Genomic DNA, 22,976 nt, shown 5'->3' with positions numbered 1-22,976 from the left:
CTCGAATTCTTGGTGACGTTTGCAAAACCTAGGTCGTGCAGAATAATCTCGCACTTTATGAGTGTGAAGCACATACCGAATGGTTAGACAGTCTAGGCCAGCATAAGCACTACTGGGCTTCCGATCCGGGTGGCCGTTGTGGCGTTTTGTAACTTTATTTTACTTCCATTATAACACTACGTATTTCATCAATTGCATAATCGTTTTTTGTTCAAATACGAAAAGCTAGAAAAACGTGCACTTGTACAATTTCACAGAATACAAGCGTGGTCACGTGCTTCAACTCTCTCTACTGATTTCGCTCGCGCTTGCAGCGGTCATTCGCGGGTCTCATGTACTAACTGTGGTACCAAAACGTTTCAGACATCTTCGGGATCTATTATATGTGGGAAATGTTCAGAAGAAGATCTCTGGACCAACATAATTGGATTATTGTTCATTCGCTGACCTGGGCCAACGACGAACTATTTTAAAAAGAACAATTGCTAGTGAGTCTGTTCCATCTGACTTCTTTATTTTTGTATACCCAACCTAGCGTAATTATTTTTTATTTCTTCGCCACACACTCCTGGTAAACTAACTTATTAGGTGGCCAGACCACTACACCTTCAACAAGCATTGTTCAACAATGTTGATGAAATCCTTAGTCAGCGCTTGTTTGATCAGCTTGCGGGTAATTGGGAAGAGAAGACTGTCCCAGACAACTAGAGAGACTCAGTGATGGTGCCCATTTCAAAAGAGGGTCCTGAATTGAGTGTAGTAACCACAGGAGGATCAGCTTGACCCCGTGTAGTGGCTTGTTGGACGGTTGTGCAACTCTGATCAGTCCATGGCTTCCTGCTCCACCCGTCATGGTATACCAAAGGCACGGTAGCTTCAGACGGCCCTTTTTGGAGACAGAGGAAAATCCTTACAACTGTATTTATGAGGTAATCACAAAGTGCTCAACAAGGTCATGCTGGAATCTCCATGAGGGTCGAAGGGCGTCGAGCAGAGTACACTTGATCCAGATTGGCTGGCATTCTGACCAATCAGAGTATGCCTTCTTTGGTCCGTAGCCCGCACTTCGCATATCTGCTCAGTTGACGTGATGCCGGTTATTTAGGGTAGACTAGCCTTCGGGCACCCCGGTCGTAATGAAACTGTTGGCGTCGCTTGCGCTTCGTCGCCTTATGATGGCCCGTGAAACGCTGACTTGAGAGCAGCAAGCAGGGTTTCGGCCTGGTAGGAGTCGCGTTGCTGAAATCACACTCCGTAAGGTGCCGGAACAAATCCATACATACAAACCACCCACGACTTTAGTATGGCTGGATTTCCAGGGTGCATCCGACTCGGTTGGCTGGATATTCTCCTTGACACGATTTTACATCAAAGAGCACCCCCGGCAGCTTGTATCCCCACACTTCTGGACGTCTGAGAGTATATGGACAGCTCCCTAGAAGACTTCGTACACAAAGCGGTATCCGTCAGGGGTGCGCACTCTCTCCATTCCTATTCGATCTCGTGATGGATGATATAATGAGACAAACACCGGTGTTAAAATAGCCTCTAACGATGACCCTATTGATCTGTGATATTTAGGTGATGTTCTCGTCTTCGAGGAGTAAAGAGTGCAGATGTTTTTGATCAACTGGCCAAAATCATCCCTTCTTTTGGTGCGCACTTTGCACTCACAAAGTGTAAGGTCATGCTGTTGGACTTGCAGTCATTGAACACGCCACTCACAACCCAGGGAAAGGCTCTCGAAGTTGTGGGGCGTTTTACAAGTTGTGTTGTCCTTTGTTAATTCTGACTCTAGTGTGACCGTTGAGGTCTATACACGAGTGTGCAAGACTCGGGTCTCGTTCGCCAATTTGAAGCACCTATGGCGTCAAAGCGGCATGTTCTTGTATCTCAAGGGAGCATGTATCAGGCTACAGCGCAGTCTGTAGTTTTGTTGTATGGCTTTGAGACTTGGTCTGCTTGAGCAGCGGAACCGAGATGTTTTCAGGAGTTTTGGACCCTAGCACGTGTGAGTTGGTGCTGTAGAATCTGCAACGGGGTGACTAGAAAGCGGGTTTTCGATTGTATAACATGGACTGTCATTGAAGAATGTGTCCAGCACCAGACGGTATGTTGTTTACGTCATGTATTGCGCAGACGGAAACATCGTTAGCCGAAGAGAGTGCTGTTTTCCGTGGCAAGTTCTGAGTGGCAGGAGCAGTGAGGTGGCCAACGTCTGACCTGGCAGATGAGTGTGAAAGAGATTACGAAACGTTTGGGTTCTTTTGGTGCTACTCGCCTTCCAGGGGAGTAGCAGTGGGGGCCAACCAAGTGGTCGTGTGAGTACGCTTCTTGCAAGTGAACAGTACACCGACTCATCTTAGTTGGATCGGGTTCGAACCACGGACCATCTGGTCAGTAGACTCGTGCTGTAACCGCTGAGCCATCTCGTTCCCTTTTTATATAACAATCCTCGGTTGATCGACGGCGGCTGCAACAACTATCTCCAAAACGAACTGCCGTTGCAGTGCCAAACTTTTCTTCACTCCTCATTGTAACCAGCCTAACTGAATTGCGGGACTTTGTCGAGGTATAATAACAAGGATGCGCCGTGTTTGGCGTCAAGTGCCCCTTTACAGTTTAATGTGAGTCCCATATGAGTCTGGTGTTTTTGAAATTCTTTACCCGAAATTCACCTTCTATTCCACTTGGGACGAAATTCAACGTATTGAAGGTTTTTTTCCTCATATAAGATTAACTATAGAGTTAATGAAAAGTCTTTGACTTAATCGTGAGGCTCGCTTGATCACCTTGATAATACCACGTTTTTCAACTGATTGCTTACAGAATGTTTTTCAGTTGATGCAACTAACATTCCTTATTAATGTGTAATTTGGAACGGTTTTTTTAATGCATATTGTTTGCCGAGCTGTCGAGGGTTGTTCCTAATCTGGATGGATGGAGACAGAACATGTAGCTACGATCATGTGTTCTTCGGATTGAATAAAAATAAAAAATAAATCTTTCAGCTGTAGCACCCTTTCGGTGACAAGCTGCCATGTCACACGAAGGAGGCACGAGGGCTGGGATACTGCCGGGTTGCACGAGCCTAGATAGGGGAATTCGAGAGGCAGAGGTCGAACCACGGACCTTCCGGTCAGTAAATTCGCGCTCTAACCACTTGGTCCATCTTCGGATTGGAATATTCAAATCGTAATAAACCACCCGGGTTTTTCCGTTTTGGAGCTTCGTGTTGTCTGGTGGTTTTTGCGTAGGCGGGTTTTTAGTTCTGGCTATTTCCGATTTTATTTTGATCTATCTCCCGCAACATCGCTCGGCACCACAAGCTTCAGCTTCACGTCGATGCGAAGCTTGAATGTGATGAAGATCCATGTTCTTTGAACTTTCTTGGAAAGGTTTAGGTTTGTGGTGGCGCCCATTACACTCACCGCACCCCATGGACGTGATCTTTTTAACAATCACCGACGTCTCCAACTTTTAATTATCATATCTTTTTCAGGCTACTGATCTCCTGTTATCCATCTAATATGTTTTCCCGAGTGTCTAATAGCACCAAGTCAGTTTTAAACGCGTTTTTGCCGAGATATGTGCACGTGACTAGTAAGTCCATCCTAGTCAGTGCTTCAATGTTACTTCCTTGAGGATTACTCAGACACGGGGAGTATGAACAGAAGGAACCAACAAGCCCGGATGATGTGTAAGGTTTTCTTCGCACACTGATACCCATCATATGCAGGGTCACCGTGAATGTCATTGGGCGCGATGGCAGTCAATCCACAATGAAGGGCAAGGTCGGCGACAATTTGATGTATCTCGCTCATCGGCACAATGTTGAGATTGAGGGCGCTTGTGAGGCATCCTTAGCTTGTTCAACCTGTCATGTGTATGTCAGCTCTCCCTACTATGACATGTTGCCGGAGCCTGTGGAAGAAGAAGAGGATATGCTTGACTTGGCCGTGTTTCTCCGAGATAACTCCAGATTATGTAAGCTTCTTTATTTCTCTATTGTCCTACTCCTTGTTTGACCCATGCTGCGCGTTTTTGCCTTCTGAAAAATTTCTTTACGCCTTCCAGCCTGTCAAATCTATCTCACCAAGGAATTGGATGGGATGACAATTACTTTGCCGAAAGCAACTCGGAATTTTTATGTAGACGGACATGTACCAAAGCCACATTAATCAGTGGAAGCATAACGTGTAGCAGAATTTTTTCAACCCTTATTTCTTTTTATGAATCCGACAGTGCCAAATAAACTCTTACATTTCTGTGTAAATTACTGTCTTGTCTTGCAGCATGTCTTGGTGTTTTTTTGGAGCTAGTCGATTTCTTCATTTGGAATGTGATCATTTTTGGCTGAGCGTTGTATGGTAAGTGTGGTTTGCGTGGAGTAAACAAGATTGGTGAGACTTCTACTTATATCTCCTTATATCTCGAAAACCCCTGAATAATGAAAACCACGGATGTTATCCAGCACACCCTTCACCTTGCTAAAACCCACCGGTTACGTAACATATATGTAACAATCGAAACTCCACGTACCTATGTGCAACTCAGCAGCTCTGCTGCCGTCTGTTTGGATGAAATATTTGCAACCTGCATGATACATTTCAACCTGTCAAAGTTTACTGTGATTATTGAGTTGCTGTCATACTTGATGAAAATGACTCCCTCCACATTGTCGTGAAGCTCAACCCGTGTCACTTTTGAGTGTAGTACACTGACACGTTCCATGTAACACCCGGTTCATCACATCAGATTCGAATTCCTCCTCTAGTTCAGTGGTTTTCCGACATCAGTGTAATGAACGCTATGATTTGGCTGTTGATCAGATGACAGTCGATCTATCCGCCGAGCTTGGTAATAGGCCTGCAAACGTCTCATCAGTTCGCGAACCCAACGGCGCACTCACGATGTCTCGTCCCGTTGTGACTTTCAAGTGGGTATATTACGTAGTGGAATTCAGCTGGCGGGTACATGACACCAATGCGGTTAGTTCATTGTATCCATATGCCGGCTATACCGTCTTGGAGTGTACGTGAGCATAGAGACAGCAGAGTGTCATTGATGAACGGTCAGGGACAACGATACGCACTTCACTTGTGCCAGAGCTAATTGCTCACTCATTGCATCATTCATTGTTTCATCATGCGTCGCTGTCAAGCTTGACGGGGATGAATGTAGTTGGGCATCATAGCATAGTTTGGTGGTTTACTTTCAGCGTACAAAAGTGTGAGGCCGGTCTATCAGGTATTAGCCACAAACCAGGTCTCACCTTGTAGGGCAATCGATAGGGATGATCAGTCCACCGTGGATTAGCCTTCGGACTTACGCTTACATTTCAGCTGACGACTGCTGTCTTGTTATGTCTACACCCCTACTCAACTGGGTCCCCGCAGCGAAGTTTTCTGGCCACTTCTGTGTGGCCTCGCAATCGTGGCGAGGAGGTGGTGAAGTCGGTATGGCTGGTCACTTAATTCACCTCACTGTGTTTTATTTTGGTGAGATGATCCGGGATCTCAGTTGCCCCCGCTCCGTTATTAGCCACATGATCGACACGGGTCGCAACTTTGTCATAGGTCCATCGACATTTACTCTAAACAGATTGGAGATTAAGTCGTTCGGCTACCCTATGAAGCCATGCTTTCAGTTGACGGCGACATCACTTTTAGCAGAGTCTTCAGTTGAGGACTCTACCCACGAGTTCATCGATCGACTTGCGGAACGCGTGAGCGAACTGATGCGGACGGACTTGGTGTCTGTGATGCTGCCTGACTTGGGGCCCTCTTCGTTTAACTTTCGTAATATCCCACGTCGCCACCTCTAGTTCTCGAATATCCGTGCCGCAGTTGTGGAGTTTCATTCATAGTGAGCAAGGGGACAGCCTGATAGACCAGGGTTTTAGAGACAGCTGCTTGGGTACATGTACACTCGACGTGATTAGCCAGAGGTTCATCCTCAGAAGTGAAGCTGAAGGCAATGATTGAAATCCAATCACGTTACCCTCGACTGCTGCTGCGCTGACTTAGGCAACCTGGAAGCATTTCAATCCTGGTACTTCCGGTGGGCAGCATGGCAGCTAAACGCCCAAATGACAAAAATGAGTGATGGTGGATGCATGGGTCAACGAACGGTTGTCATTCGAGATGAATTTACGAGCTGATAGTAGCTGAACCACGACGCATGTGCCAGCCAGGTAGATTGCTTTAAGCCCAGTTTAAAGCCTCTTGTGAGCCCTTGACGCCGCTGGTCAGCTGGCTATCGTTGTGAGCCTTCTTTCACCTTGAACGCGATGACGTGGTGATTACTGGCTTATTGTTGTGGTATGGGGGTTGTGAAACTAGTCCTTTTTGCATTGTACCAAGCTCCCATTTCTGCGCCGTACCATGTTTTCAAGGAGGTGTGATCCATGCAACCCCTTCCCGGCCACAATCCTGATGTCGTTCTCGGGCCATGTCTTCACGCACTTTCAAAGGACGATGTGAGATGAGCGACGGAGAGTATGGTTACAATTGAAGTCAAGTTCACTCTTTTTTTGATTACACTGCGGGCAACCTTTTTGAAGACCCTACCCACTATCGACTCTCGCTATTCGGTTGAGACAGTCCCTTCCCCCCCAGATACAGGCAAGTAAGTTAGACAAGCATAAACTGAAGATTTCATTACAGTCTGTAAATATTGAATGGGGGTTCGTCAGGACCAGCAGCTCGCTGAGACTTGCGGGGAAAAAGGCACTGACTTATTTCCATGGTCGTTGTAAGTTCCACGTTCACTGTCCAGGACTACGTTGGGGTTCGGGAATCCGTCTGAGCAACTGCAGGTGGTCAGTTTAGTTGTTAACATTATTCAATACAATGATGTAGATGAGATAAGCGAGCTACTTTTGTCAGTGATTGTTTCACGCACCAGAAGCCTTTTCGAGCCGGTTGCGCGCATCAGCCCTAGTAGTTTATGCACGTTTTCAGGGTTTCTCGCCTCTTTCATCTCAGCTTCTGGACCCGCGCAAGCGTCTTTCTAACCTGAAGTCCAACAGTTCGTCGAGTGATAATGTCGACCAGGAGCCTCAGCAGCATTAACTGTACTTGGTTGCACATCCATATACCCGGTAACCACAACACGAGCTCCAAGAAGGGTGAATCCGATCGTGTGTGTATTTGGCGAATATTTCCACTTTTCAGACAGTATCGACATTTGTAGTCCGTTAGATACGCAACCGTTCAACTGCCAGTGAACGCTGTTTTTGATAGCTTCCTTTCTGAAGCGTTGCGCATCACCGGAGTATAACTAAATTTTTCCATCGGCCAGAGAGCATGGCCATGGGCGTATAGTATCTGCCAATGAGCATCCTACTCATTTAGTCTTCTAATCTCCATTGCCCAAAGGAGTAACAACATTCATCCCTAAAATGGTTGGTAGTGACTTGTCCAGAAATGTGAAATATTGCCTTTGGTAAGCTGCACATTTACCCTACGGTATTCGCCGATCCCAGCGCGATTTTAAAGTTGACGTTCCCATCAGTTTCATTCAGATTTGTTGGTGCCAATGACAACGCACTTCAGGAGTTGTAATTCATACATCCCCTTCTAACGATTACATGTTAAGTAACGTTCAGATGGAAATTTTGATGCGAACGACCTGTAATCTTTGTAGTACTATGACTTTGTGTAGAAGAATTGAGCATGCTGCAGGGGAAAACCCATGCAGAAAAAGCTCACCAGATAATCGTCAAAGTGTACTCCTCCTGAATAGGAAACTTGCCATTAAAGGAGGTTTGTTATAGTCACGCGGACCTTACCATCGAGTTGGGGGACCGATTCCCCAGGGGCACCAGAAATTGTTGGCAAAGTCAGACGTTGTTCACTAAAAAATGAACCACCTTCCCCCCAGAAATGTGGAACTAGGACCATGGCACTTGGTTCCATTATGTTAGGGCGTGATGTCGGATTTTAGCTGCCGCTAGTTCGCATTCCTAAAACTACCAAAAGGTAGCTTGACAGTTAACCTTTCCACAAGCAGGGATGGTCGCATAGGTTGTGTGTAGTACGGTATACCATGAGGTCATGCACCGTAGTGCGTGAGCTCAATGTTCGTTATCACAGGTTTTTCGTTAACGATACGCATATGTAAAAGTTCTGCGAACTCTTGTACCCGGTGGAAACTATCTTGTGTGGCTAGTAATCCAGCTAACTAGCCCAGGTCGTTAGGTGATCACGTTACGAGAAACACGTTCCTGCTCTTCGAAGTTGAGTTTAAGAGACGTCATGGCATATTGTCCAGTTTATACTAGGCTTTGACAATTATCGATGTAGAGCAGCGTTTTTCGCAATTATTGGAGTCATTACACTTTTTATTTGCTACTCCCTGAAGTTGTTCCTTAGATCATGGGCGACCCGGTTCACTCACTCTTGAACCGCACTGGTAAAAGTAGAGTGGTTTATTTCGTCCCCCATTGCAAGTCTCATTGTATCAAGCAAGTTTGCCCTCCCTGTGAATTTTTTTGCACGGAATCATGAGTATTTGTTCTCCGGCTCAAGTCAATGCCTCAACTTTTGGACTGGTTATCAAGTAGGCTCTCTTTAGGACACAGATAGACTATACTGACACAAATAATTTATGCATTTAACCTAATTTTGATTATCCCTTTGCATTACCTAGGCATAGGGGAGTGGTGAATGAAATCCGATATTCCTATCTTCAGCTTGCATTCAAGGTTGGGTTAGCAGGAAAATCATGTTCACTATTTTTTCCTAGATAACTTTTTCACGCCACGTCAAATCTGAAGTGTTTCAACAAAACATCCTTAAAAAACGAAAATACTGAATGACAGGTAAAAAGAGACCTAACGAAATGCATCCATTTGCATATCAACTTGGTTTTGACGGGAGACTCACCTGGAACCCAGGTTAATACTTCGTTTATGATGCTCTGCAGTATGTAGTAGTGCAGGAATGTATTACGTCTATAAAAAGGGATTTGTTTTAGGACTACGGGAAAAGTCACAGAGCACCCGGTTTAATGAAACTGCGAATTCGGGGGCCTAAAAGCATGCTGTGTTTAATGCACATTGTACGGGAACTACATTCTAAACGGACCACATAAGAATGCAGTAGGTAGCACAAACAAAACAGCAGTTCCCCCCAACGCGAATAGTTTATTTCAAATTTATCCGGTTTTAACATACGTATAGGAATTTTTTCGTATCCTTCTGATAAAGACCTCTTTTCAGGGACCTTTTCAACCAGGTCTCCTCAAAATATGGAACCACTGTATCATGTCTGGGACTGACGATATGCGATTGTCAGCAGACCAAACAAAAAACTACTGTCGAGAACCTATTACTAAGGGATAATGATAAGAATCTGTGTTCTGTCTCAAAACTGCACCTTGATAATTATAGAATGCGGGAAAAGTAGTGAAATACGACTATTTACACTGGTAACTTGGCTGTGATAGATAGTTTCATCTGTTCACATTAAATCGCAATTCTGGGATCCCTTCATGTGATTGCTCCAAGTGCGGTTACCCTAAGACACGTATCATTGTTGTCCAGGGAGATAGCGGAGGGTTCTGTGGGGCTTAAGTCGACGATGGGCAGACGATGGGTAGTGGTTGAACATCATATTGTATTTTCTGTTATGGGTAGTCGCGATCACCGGAATTGTTTTCCAATTTGTCGAAATATCGGTTTGATCCGTAATGCACTCATGGTCTATCCCGTTGCTTTGTTGCACTTGTTTCAACTCACATGTTTTGTATCTACTGTTCATAGTTCTTGAGAGTGCGTAAGTGAATCTAAGTGATGGTAGGCTATATATCTTTCGCCGTTTTTTAATGTTATAAAACTACGCGAGTTTGTCACTCATATTAGCTGTACTCAGCACCGTCTCATTTGGTAGATTTAATTGAGAAGTTTCTAATTCCGAAGTGAGACTGTTACAACCGCTGTTTTTGTACCATGTCTGCCAAAATGAAAACCATTTGAGGATGCTTAACCAAGTTCGTGGTATGTTGAAAGTAATATTGCTGGAACGGACATTCAGCTGCGTTTAGAAAGTCATATCAAGACTTCTGGTTACGAACTTAAGACAACAAAGGCCACAATGAATTGCGGAAAAATTAAACTCTTGCTATATTGCGGAGACAGCTTCCAGTACTCTCTGAATTTTTTAGTTCCCGAGATTTCTGCATATGAACATCCCAAACTCTTCTGAATGTCTGCTAGCCTGGTGTTCACAAGCTGGTGTTCAATCAGAAATCCCATTTACGTCATTTCTCGTGTACGGCAATCTGCCCTGTGGGCTATTACTGCGTAACTGTTAATGTAGTACGCAGAGGATGATGGGCACAGTGGCGTCGCACAAAGAAAGATAGGATGACAATGAGTTTAAAAATTTGGTAACAATTAGTCTGTTGACATATTAATCCCTAGAGTACGATGATGTCCAACCAGATGTTTTGTCTCCCAAGAAGTGCTTAGTTGGCTATCCTTTGATTTACTCCTCTGGTTCTAGAGCACTATGTTTCCCCTTTCGTATATAACGTTCCAATGGACAGCTCGCAACACAGTTATTCTTGAACCTCGGGAAGTACTACTCGAATTGTGCTGTGAAATATTCTCGTTACAACGAATTCTGTGCGATTGTTTCCCATGTGATGCTAGCCGATATGACTTTACTAAAAAGGGTTATAGATAGGATAGAAAAATGCAAATTCTTCACGGGCTTCATATAGGTTCGAGTAATCTAATATACGGTTTTCTGGGAAAACAGGTTACCTATGATGAGAAAAGATTTATAGATCGGATGGATAACCAGGATAACGGTAGGCTAAGTTCTCACCCATTGATACATATGTGCAGGAATGGGCCCTGCATTTGGTTGGATACGCCCGGAAGACGGTTATACAGTCATTTGATATCTGTCCCGTGATGTGTGCTGACGGCTGTGTTCTTGGTAGATAACAAGAAACAATATAATAAACTGAAACTTGCCTATCTAAGGCCACTTCACGTGTTCGACAGTAAGCCGCCCGAATTCTATCAGAAGATTAATGTAAGAAGCATAGATTGTCGCACATCAGAGTAGAGTCTGGTGGCTTCCTGCAGCTACCCGTTATTGAGAACTTTCTGCTGTAGTGTTTAGCAATACGGATGGTTCCTATACCCTCCCACTAAAACGAAATATCGGTTGCGGTGTTTTTTGTAATGCATTTTTTAGTTTCTGTAGGTGCTTTCCACTTAATAGCTATATTTTTGATTTTGTAGCCTGAAATTTCGCAATGCCGGCTGACCTGGTCAGCTCTTTGTGGTCTCGTCTGTTGGACATCGAACTAAACATTGTTAAGAAGAACGACAAGCTTGCTGAGCGTTTGCTTAAAAAACCGTTCGATTGTCAGACTTCCACACTCTATAGCCAAATGGCTGAGGGCGCCAATTCAACACAGACAGCCGCAAGATACTATCACAGTATCGTTAAGTATATCGAGGACAAAGAAGCTTCTGAGGGACTGCGCCGTATCCTATGTTTCATCGAAGATTTGTCATCGGGCGAAGTGGAGGTCAAGAATGTTGAAAAAGCCAGACAATTCCGAGAATCAGGAAACCGTTTTTTCAGGTAAGTTCTAAAGTGGTCAGTCATCGTTTTATAGTTTCCATGGATTCTGTGGAGATACGCACCTTCAAATATTTATTTTTAGTGCACTAGGTTAAGGAACTTAGGACAAAGACTGATTATTGGGTTGCAAGTTGTCACGGGGCCTGCATTTTTCTAATCCACGATGACATCAACAATAAAAGAAACCCCTAGGAGACACCCATCAGCAGAGGCAGTGTCCTTCCTGACGGCTTTTACGGATGTGCTTTCAGAGATTCTCTACCGATCAGTTAGTTAGTTAGCCTACATAACATATTCAGGCGCATGTGTATAAGGGGTGAATTTATTGATTTTTCTTCTAGTCATTTGACCAGTTATATCCAAACTACGTCATGATAAGAAACACATTTATCTCATCTGGGTGTGTTCCTCACGAAAACTTTAAAGCAATAAACAATGCTGGAGATACCCTTTTGAGGTCTTTTCTACCCTTTAATTATGTTGTTAAAACTTTTTACGAATGAGATTCGGGTGAATACATATTTTCATCCCAGTGGCTTGCTCTATTGGCAGATACTTCATTCACTTCGATACCTAAAAATCGACTGCAGGTATAATTAAGAGGTTTGAATTTCACGAGCCAGGCATTATTAGTTGTGAAATCGGTCAACAATGCTGCTTCTTTCTTACAACTTTGAAAATTCCATACATGTTCGTCTGTATTAGTTGATGATAAATAACTTAGATATTTGGCAATTATGCGGCCGTTTTGGGTGTTACCACTTGGAATCGTTGGGGAGAGCAAGTACTTTGTTTAATTTTACTCCCTTACTTTGTTGCCTTTTCTTGCAGCGGTGTTTCCTATATGGGCTCAGGGAAACCTTGTGCACGTCTCCGAACTCAAGTTTTCCGACTTTCTCTCATATTGCACCATCTTCTTAGAGTGCTTGATTTCATTCTTCAAAGCTAGTCTATTTGAGATTTACTCCACCACTGTGGTGGTGGTCACATACATAGTGACATGGCAAGCTGACAGTTCGCTGGTTCCTCGTATCTAAATGTTATTCCATGGTCGTTCCTTACCTCACTGAATGATTGCGTACGGACCTGTTCCACTGCGTTACTGATGTCCTAATAGCGAAGCCTCTAAAATGCCTCGAGTACCAGAAAGGCGTATCTCCGTCCACAAACTACGTTAAAATAAACTTTAGCAGCAGAACCTCAGTGACCAGATTCTTGTAAATACATAAACATAGCAAACATGGATGACGCAGTTAATTTCGGCAGTTAATTTCTGCAGTGAACACAGGCTACCTTGTGATCACCTTGGTTCTCTCTCATTGATGCCCTTCACCATACATTCTGACCTATTCAGAAGCTGTTGGATCCGTCATTTCTGGGAATTTAGAGCTATGGTGAACAGGAGCTGCTGTGAAACACATTATAGAACAACTGAAACTATCGGTAAATAACCCTGCTCATCTAGGGATAAACTCATTTTCAATCGTCTCTGTGTAGTTCCGGATGAAACGCAATTTTTCCGGTCTGTCCATTGGACTGGACGTTCATTCCTCTTAATGCGTGGGTGCAGTGGCGAACTGAAAACTGAACTAGGAATTTCATCGAGTTACTCACGAGTAGACAAAAAGTGGGCGATTATACACCGGCCATAGGCCACTCATGGGGATAAATATCGTGGCTTTTTTCCCAGTTGGTTTCGTTCAATTCATTATCAACTACATAACCGAAAATGTATGATAGTGAATACAGTTTACTGTTTCGGACCTAATGGCCGTAAAATTTCATCCTGAGAACCACAGAAATGATACTTGGTACGGGAGTCCGTTAGCACTCATACAATATGGGCCGGTAGTGTATAACGGTAATTCGTTGGGCTGTATAGAAAACGTTTCGCGTAGGGTTCTCTCAGATCTAGAGCAGTCAGTTGCGCGATTAAGGTACAGTATGTCTCGAGTAGATGGCTCGCAGTCAATGGGGCATGCACACGTGGCTTCTGAAACCACCACCACCATGGTTACGGCCATCTGAAGTTTTTGTTTTGACGACCCACCGGGGATACGTTTGCTCCTCAAGTTTGAGAAAAGTCGTCCTATCTCTCCAATCAAAGCAGCACTGCACTCACACGTGGACTAGTATCCACAATGTTCGTTCGCACGGCTTCAGGCATACCACACTTCCACATGTCACATAAGACTGGTGAAAAAATGAAAAGTATCATTTACCAGAAATGAAACAAATATGAATGGCTCCTTTAACTAATCGTTCGCTCATTCTAAATCGGTGTACGCTAGTGTAGTGTCATTGCTTAGTCGAGTCAGGCTGCTATGTACAGAGGAATCCGAAAGAATAGCGCCTCCAGCCGTGTTCAAAAACAGACTTCAACGCATGTATATCTTTGTAATGTACTACTCATAAGGTTACCGAAAATCGATCGACAGCCCACGACCGGTTTCGCCCTTTTCGGGGCTCATCAGGTAGGCGCAGTCCCCGGGTTTCCGTCAACCAAAATTGCACGAAATTAGCAAACATACACTCTTGCAAACTAATTTGGTTTTTCGAGAGACGCACCTGGTACCCAGCCGAATCTCTCGTTTGTGATGTTCTCAGGTTTCAAGTAGAACATAAGGTTGACGGAAACCCGGGGACTGCGCCTACCTGATGAGCCCCGAAAAGGGCGAAACCGGTCGTGGGCTGTCGATCGATTTTCGGTAACCTTATGAGTAGTACATTACAAAGATATACATGCGTTGAAGTCTGTTTTTGAACACGGCTGGAGGCGCTATTCTTTCGGATTCCTCTGTACATAGCAGCCTGACTCGACTAAGCAATGACACTACACTAGCGTACACCGATTTAGAATGAGCGAACGATTAGTTAAAGGAGCCATTCATATTTGTTTCATTTCTGGTAAATGATACTTTTCATTTTTTCACCAGTCTTATGTGACATGTGGAAGTGTGGTATGCCTGAAGCCGTGCGAACGAACATTGTGGATACTAGTCCACGTGTGAGTGCAGTGCTGCTTTGATTGGAGAGATAGGACGACTGTCTCTCGACCAAATAAATTAGTTTGCAAATGAGTGTATAGACTTCAAGGCAGTTTGGTGAAGCGACGGTTGAAAAGGACATTTTCTGCGGTACCAAGACTAAGTGAGGAGTGCAGTGATACGGTTATCGTTTTATGCAGGGCTGGAAATCGGAGGTTACTCGGAGGCTGCTAGGCACAGACAATATTAGAGTAGTGTTCCATATTGGATTAACGTTACACTCAGTGTCGATGCAATTGGAGGCTTGTCATCCTGGTTGAAGGACTAGAAACTGAATGCATAATAGACTGAGGTATGCTGAGGCCCACATAAGACGGACAGTCATGGAACTGCACACCAGAATTGGTGAGCACAGGAGAAGAGTGCACATGCTATTAAGAAATGCCTATAAATATCAAGTGTGGTGGTGGTGGCATTAGATGCATTACATACAAGTGAGAGTAGATTTAGAAAATATGGAAGTTTCGAGGCATGGTTTACGATTCATACCACTCTCAATGATGGCAGAGGTAGTGGAAATTATCAAGCGTCTCAGCGTTCAATCTGTTCAGTCCAGTTTCTCAACTAAAAACCGTGTCGAAGTGCGCTGTTTTCAGTTGCAGTTCCCTAGCATGGATAGAATGTAGTATGTAGAACTGGCTGTCGTGTAGATAGGTTTCAGATTAGCGTGGGTGAAACGTGGCGGTGTGCAAGTACCATGCAAGAGGATTTAGATCTAAGGTGGAAAATGCACCCCGAAGATCTCATGTACCTCTTTCCGCTAGCCCACTTGTTGTAGTGCTGGCTTACCTTAAGACAACCAAAACTGTTAGCGACGTTCGAGATAAATCTTGGGCTCGATTGGTTTGAACAAAAAGGGTCACTCCCGGTTTATTCCTTACTCAACCGCACTATCCAACAAAAATCCATTCTAGCCAAAACTTCACAATGATTAAGCGTTTTCTCGGTAAGGTGTCTTACCGATTGGTTCAGTCTCTGCTTTAAAAGACACAGTCTGGTAACTTATTCACTGACGAAGATTTTGCGTCGGAAGTGAAACTTTACCCTGGAATAAATTTACCAATCATTTTCCTGACTGTTCTGATTCCACGAGTTCCTGACCATACGGCCTCTCCTCAGATTTAACTACTCATAAGGAATAAAGAATAAGGCGCTGCGCACACAATACATTCCGTTCCAACCTACAATGGCTTCGAACCGTTAAGACGTAAAAGATCCGGTGGAATAACAGGGGAATTCGCCATTTTAAACGAACACCCTTGTTTGAAGCCAAAATATGGGCCCAGGAAATTTAAAGGGTCTATTGTTCTCTGCACACTTCTGATCAAAGTCTGCGAGAGTAAGCTGCATTTCATTCTTCATCACCTCATCAAAACTATGAAGTTATAAGTTTATGTTTGATTTATATACCGTCGTCTTAGGCTCACTTGATCAACTTCACACGTAGACTATAGACAAGCCGAAAAGTTGTATCAGTGTTCCGCTATGTAACTAAACTTTTGTCACATTTGTTTGGTGTTCCAGACATTTGTGTTACCAAAACTTCCAAGTGGAAAGTGGCATCGAACATTGTGAAGTTGTGTTTACATTAGGTTAGATTATTCGTCTTTCATCCGGAGAAAATAGCTCAACTCCGCCGCCGTCACTGAAACCAAACACAGAAGGGCGCCGTCTGTGCATGCTCACTGGTTTTAGTCACATCCTGGATATACAAATACAAGAAATGTTTTCCGAATTTTTTCGGAAAGAATCATCTCATTTTTTGGCGTTTGTGCGACTTGTTACGTTTGCGTTCACACCAGTGGGAGAAGGTCGCCCCTGTAAGTGCTAATCAGCAACGCGTATACTTGCTCATATGTTCAACGGGCGCGCAAAACGGGCCCATCAACAGTAAGTCACTACCAGGTACTGGACACCTGAATTAATGTATATGAAGAGGTGAGCGTGCATGTGCTCAGGAGGCGTGTGAACAACAGGGGAATTTAACAACTGGCCGACTGATGATCCTTCTCGCGCCACGGTTGCTTGCAACCTAGTAAACAATGTAAATTAATCCGCGAGTAGTTCCGGGGTTTTCGACAATCTACCTGCGTTACCTCTGTGCGAAAATGGCGTCATGCTTGCTTTACTTGTGAGTTAATCGGCGTTCACTTCCCAATACAATCACAAACAGGCGCTGTTGATGAGCCTTAGAAATAATGAAACTTGAGTCCAGTGCTTTTCACTCTAGCTAAAGTGACCGGTCCAGTTAGGGGTGGAGGACACCTCAAGTGAAAGGGAGCAGGATACATTCGTGTACTATTTTCGATGCCAAACTATTATGGAAATTGTGGGGGTACGAAGACCAACACGGTCTCCAGAGTTATTGGCGTTGAGAGAAGAGCGTGGGATTCGGGGACGTACAACGTACGATACCTTTTTATCTTGGTCTATTTCAATATGCGGCACCAAAAGAACATTCTTCACTGATATTCCACCTTTTGTCCACTGATTGGTATGTCGTTCTTGGCCAACGTGGTTGTGTTCGTGGACAGCTTACCAAAGCGAAGCAATACCGATGATGCAGGCGTGGATTCGAATTTACACGCATGTCTACCGGAGTGTCCTGAGAATAGGGTGCATTCCGAGTGAAGTTCACTGTTGGCCCGAACTGGGTTAGTGCGACCCTGTCAGACACGTGTGTCCTCATTGGTCGGTGTTCGTTGCAATGTGAAACCCATAGCATATGCTACGTGAAACCCATAACGTATTCCCATAGTAAGTTGACCAACGAGTTTGATAAGACGATAACTATCATGCTGGACAGTTCAAGTGACCGAAAAGCTGTCGTAAAGACTATTTGCCTGAGTTAATTTTCGTTGAAAGTCGATAGAATCCCGACCTTATTATAAACACTCGGACTTCGTTATGGCTTCATTTCATCGCTTTCATCGCCATAGGGTCGTACAAAAATGATCTAACGAATCAACTGCTTGGAAACCTTGGAACGGGGTTAGGGTAAGCATATGTAATGTAAAAATGGATATGAAAACATAAACCCGTTAGTCAAGGGAATTTTAGTATTCTGCTAACGATGGGACATTATAAAGCGGGGAATTACAACAGGAGTTACGAAGGCCAAACGCTTTTCATGTCCCGGCTGTAAGTGACATCAATTGAATGAGCAAGTTGCATATTAAATACCGGTTACTGTGAGCTGACCTACATATTCATTACTTTTGCCATCGTTTTTTACCGGTAAGTAGTTTCGGTTACCTGATTCAATACCGCTGTTGTCACCTGAGCAAGTTGATGAAGAAAGGAAATTGCAATCACTTTCTTCATGAGAAGACCGTGCCGATTCGTCCATGGATTAGATAGAATGGCGTACCACAGTTCGAGAAGAAAATCAAACGCGGATTTTGTACCCCACAAGATTTTTTCCTGCCACTTTTAGTTCATTGTCGCGAAGGTGAACGTACGCTCCAAAAACCCACCCCATTCCTACGTGCTCAACGACTAAAGTCTCAAGTGCTGTGGTTAGTCCGATCGTAGTCTGATCGGGACTGCGTTTAAAGCCCGTGGGAGATGATAAAATGATGAGTTTAAAATGGCTGGATGTTTTATAAACTGAGCTAAGCTATTCCGTTGCGAATTTGACATGAGTGTCGATCACACTGATGTGCGTAGTTCTGTAATGTAGTTCGCTTGGCCTGTTGGCCATTGTTTTTTCGCTGAGCTGGGCAATTTGATTGCCATCAATCGGCATTCACGTCATAACAGCACTGTAACTCGTCCGCCTTATTAAAACGTCAGCTGGGACAGAGCTTGTGTCATATTTTGTGGATCACTCAAAGAATGAACTTTACCGTCGCAAGAAATTCCAAGTTTTTAATATTTCGGCTGGCCTGATTTCTTCAACTGACGAGTAACAAGGTTGTGAGATAATTTATGACCGCGGGTGTTACAGCATGACCTTTTTTAAAACAGAGGTTAAAGCACATAAAAAGTCAAACGGTTCGTTTTTATTTTATCTGTAAGTGTCGTTTTGAATGATCCCGGTAATATGTTTGCATGAGTTCATTTATCAGACGCCGGATCACACTTACCTTCCCTGCTTGCTCACGTTAGTTTCTCTCTTCGCATCTCGATTCTGGTCTGCGGTGGAAGTCGATCTATGCTGAAGAATTGTTTCGCCCTCGTACTAGTCTGCTTTTCCTCACCACCACCTCTCTGTTGTATGTTTTGAATTTCCATATACACTTCCCGTTCCTTTTTAGATTGCTTTTTTGGATTTTCGAATAATGTGGCATGCGTTCAGCTAGGAGCTGATTTCATAGGTGAATGACTTCGTTTTCCGTCTGAAGCGACAAGCAGACAGAACGAAAGACTATAGATTTAGTCGGAACGTTATGCGACAGCTAAGCTACGGCTCGTTGGAATGGCGGTTTCAAGTTTGTGTAGTCTGAAACGAACGAACTTCGAACGAACGCAGTACTGGTGAAACGATGAGAGAACCCGTACATGTAGTTGGTGGAATTAGCATACCCCTCAGTGCCTAACAGAAAGCCGTTGCCTGTACCGTTAACAAAACATTATTGTTATCAGTATCGTAATCACTGGGTTGTTGTTCCAGATTTGTAGGTTTTACTCTGACTTCTCTCGTCATTAGTGACAAAAGGTATCAGGTAGGACCCGTTTACCTCCTACACGTTTCTTTCTGTCGCCGCTACTGTTACCATTGTTCTGTTATCTTTCATTCATTTCGGGGGGGGGGACTTTCTTCATAGAGGCTAGCTTCATCCCAGTCAATTATTATTTTTTCATATAATCTTGCATGAACCATTCACTATTTGAGCGCTATTTCATCATCATATCTACTTGAGCTTCTTCACGCTGTTTTATTTTATTTGAAGATAATACATCCCCTCACCTGATCCCAAATGGGACCTCGAGACTCGCTATTTGTTCTCGTTTATGGTTTACCTCATCGAAAGTAGCGATCTTAATCTTAGAGCTCCGATACACTTTTAGGTCAGTCGAAACTGACAAAATATTGGGAGTCGCTCAGCGCAGTGAATTATGTGAACTTTCGTACTAGTGTGGCGAATCAAGCCTATTTCACTTGTCGAACACTGCTAGGTTGTACTTATGAATGCCATGTCACTATTCAGTTTTGAAGCACCTGCACTGAAACCTGCCCCAATATTTGTTCCGTTATTCATCTAACGGCACTGGAAATCACTTATAGGTCGCTTGAGTGCAGTCAGAACTACTGGAAAGTATAACATTTACACGCATGAGTGAAGGATGACTGATTGTAGACTTTAAGAATTCGTTGGTTCCTAAAAGTGCCGATCAAGTAGGACACAATTGGCGAGTGCAAAATTTTGAGACGAATTAAGCCGTTTACTTTTCCAGTTATTGGGTTATCGAACCCACTATTCCAATTAATGTTGCCTTTTCGGAAGGCTTTGTGACCTGAACGCGTCCTCGAACCAAAAGCGAGTAATAGCAAAACACTTTCGAACCTAATTTGGCCTCATTATTCGTGATCGCTATGCTCATGGACTCCGACTCTACGATCTAGGAGAGCTGACAAGTTTGAACATGTAACTGATACCGACCTAAACATAGCTCTTTGTGTTCTTATATGAATGGAAGTCGTGTCGGGCATGAATCCAATGTCGCCTACATGATTCGTACGAAAAGCCTTTATGATTGAACTAGGTACCCTTCCGCATTACTACTTCCGTTCACCTTTTTATGATTGGATGGACTAGGGACTCTATCCGTTGCATCAAGCGCCTTTTTTCTTGATCACTCCTTTCGTTCGCAATTTCAAATTGTCTTTTTACCTTATAGTTGCGCAAGGCATTACCATAAGCTTCCGTTTTGTCATGTATAGGGCCTTTTTGCTATCAAACATTCATACATGCTGGTATCATTTCCAGCCGCTTCCCATGTCATCTGCAGGTAGCCAGTCACCAACAGCCAGTCGCTTTCTGAATTAACGTCTTCAGTTTCTTTGTTTCACCATAGGTCTGGAAAATTATCGCGCTCTTCTGAGCTGTATCGACAAGCATTACTGCATGCTCCCCACGCCTTCCCGTTGTTCCACAATCACGCATCTCCTCCCATGGATTCTACGGAGGCTGCGTTACTGCATGGTAATTTGTCGGCTGTGTTCGCTCGTCAACAGTCCTGGACTGCCTGCCTGTGGGAGTCAATCATAGCCACTGAACTACATTTAATTGCCAATAGGCCTGGAATATGTTCTCTAGTCAGACGCTTGTGGTCCCGTATTACACAATGCTGCGATCACATTGGACTGTCCTACCCGAAGGTTACCTTACCCGAGCTACACCATGTGGTTACCATCCGTCAGGCGTTCCTGCAACTGTCGACCGCTTCAGATGTCGGTGCGCCTACCTATGAGCTGCCCGAGCCACGTTATGGGTTCCAGGAGGCTGTGAGTATTAAAATGTTCACATTACCAAAGTACTTTATAGGGAATAAGGGGATTTTGAGGTTTTAATTCGGATTCCATTCTGCTGAAAAGCCGAGGAGCGCTATTCAGTTGGTTCATCCCTATTAGTAATCAGAAGCAGCACTTACCTCACGTATTTATGGAAAGGTTCGATACTTTAACCCACTCAACCGCCCACTAGTAATGTGTCCCAGTTGGGTGACGAAAGGTTTGTGAGTTAATCACCAAGCTCGGTGAACAGATTGACAGTCATTTGGTTAACAAACAAGAAAATGCAACCATCAGACAGATGATTAATTTGTATCTAGAGGGGACACAACACGGTTTTCTTCACGTGATTTAAGCAGCCAATGAACACTGGATAGCAAAATAGTCGGCTCAATGGAAGTTAACCGATGGAACCTCTTCGATGGAATTTTCTTATGAGCTCAAGTTATTCATACGACAACTCGTGGCCAAGTTATATATAGTCCATCTACCAGGCAGAAGGGCGGGAACATCGTGAGCTACGCACTGCTTCCAAACAAGGATAAAATACTCCCTAGCTTTTCAGCTTACTGCGCATTCAATGGCGATATGGAATCGTAGTCATTAGTTTACATGTGTCACTTACAGAATATTCTGGTCTAGTGTGCACAATATGTTTGAGATATGCAGTTGACGTGGTTTTTATGGACTAACGACCAAATCCGACTGGTATTCTTACGGGCTAGGTCAGTTCCGAATAATCTGTTTTGTTTTTTACAGGACTTTCTAAGCCTTTTGAAGGGTAATTTTTCACCAAGTTAATGGTACAGTATTGCTTTTTTTAAAGGAATTTCCAAAATGGAATACTTACATTAAAGGGCTAATTTTGTATGCACTTTTTGTTCGAAACCCCTTCCCAAGCTCGAGGAGGCAAGCCTCCTAAAACTGAGGTGAAAATGCTTTGTGAAAATGTCCCTGTTCTTGTTGTATCTTGCGCGGTGGTTACGGCTGCGCCCGCCAGACTACGCGATAGGGAGAAGACAGAGAATTGCGGACACGGCTGTATTGCCAGGACAAAAACGTACAGAGCCTCTGCGTAAATATATAGGATGACTAGACGGCCAAATATGGCCGTTCACTTGTTCGCTCCATACAGCCAATGGTGGTGTTCCGGTCGTGAACAGTCTCAGGCCCACTACGCTGGTCGTGTGTTGCTAGGCCGTGTTTGGTGGGATCCGCCGGCTCACCTACTTTCCGGACGTGTCGAACCGATGATGACCTTGGGGATGCGTCACTCTCTGCACATGTGCTTTTTCTTCTGTCTGGGCGCGCCCTGACATTTCCCCCTTTTGGAGGTAGATCGTCCGTTGGTCCCTCCCCTCGAGATTTCAAAAGTGCTCGTTGAAAAGTATCCACAAATCTCTTGGCTTGGCCATTTGCTTGAGGGTGGTTTGACAGGGTCTTAGTGCGCGGGCTGCGACCTTCTGAGTTCCTCTTCCAAAACGAGTCAGGCAGCTTTTTGAATATGTTCGGTTTCGTCGCCTGTGTCTTGTAACAGATAGTATTCAGTGGCCTGTCCGAAAGGTTTAGCTTGTCAATCCAATCTGATCCTAACGTCCAATCCAGCACGATCGGACACATGACAAATCCTACTTACAGCGATACCTCCAAGAGTCATGGAACATTTGAACTCACCGGTGAGTTTCAGTAAACTTCCGAATGCATTGTGTGCAGCTTGTTTGGTCCTGGTTAATGCTGGGCTGCCAAGAAATTTCCAAGTTCTTTTTGAGATGATCGTGATGTCTGATGCCGTGTCCAGCTGGAGACGAACAAGTGTGCTGTTAATACACACTGACACGTATTTCCTCCTGTTTACGTGTG

At 44.1% G+C, this 22,976-nt stretch overlaps 2 protein-coding genes across 2 annotated transcripts in view; both read left to right on the top strand.

The window, feature by feature from the left end:
* Positions 1-3,598: 3,598 nt before the first annotated feature.
* T265_07741 (hypothetical protein) lies at positions 3,599-4,363 on the top strand (the record flags this gene model as incomplete). The annotated part of the gene is made up of 2 exons (XM_009173340.1): positions 3,599-3,987; positions 4,078-4,363. 2 exons carry the CDS (start codon positions 3,783-3,785, stop codon positions 4,179-4,181), a joined length of 309 nt encoding a protein of 102 aa, XP_009171604.1.
* Positions 4,364-11,264: 6,901 nt separating this feature from the next.
* Positions 11,265-22,976, top strand: part of T265_14368 (hypothetical protein) — a gene marked incomplete at both ends in the record, with an annotated part of 27,172 nt that continues 15,460 nt past the window's right edge. The window contains 2 exons of the mRNA XM_009173353.1: positions 11,265-11,612; positions 20,681-21,110. Coding sequence (XP_009171617.1) covers positions 11,278-11,612; positions 20,681-21,110 — 765 coding nt within the window. The remainder of the gene's footprint in view (positions 11,613-20,680; positions 21,111-22,976) is intronic.

The sequence above is a fragment of the Opisthorchis viverrini genome (genome assembly GCF_000715545.1).
Source record: "Opisthorchis viverrini unplaced genomic scaffold opera_v5_181, whole genome shotgun sequence".
Lineage (NCBI taxonomy): Eukaryota > Metazoa > Platyhelminthes > Trematoda > Opisthorchiida > Opisthorchiidae > Opisthorchis > Opisthorchis viverrini.
Note: the sequence above shows the minus strand (reverse complement) of the source record. Positions and strands in the feature narration are given on the sequence as shown.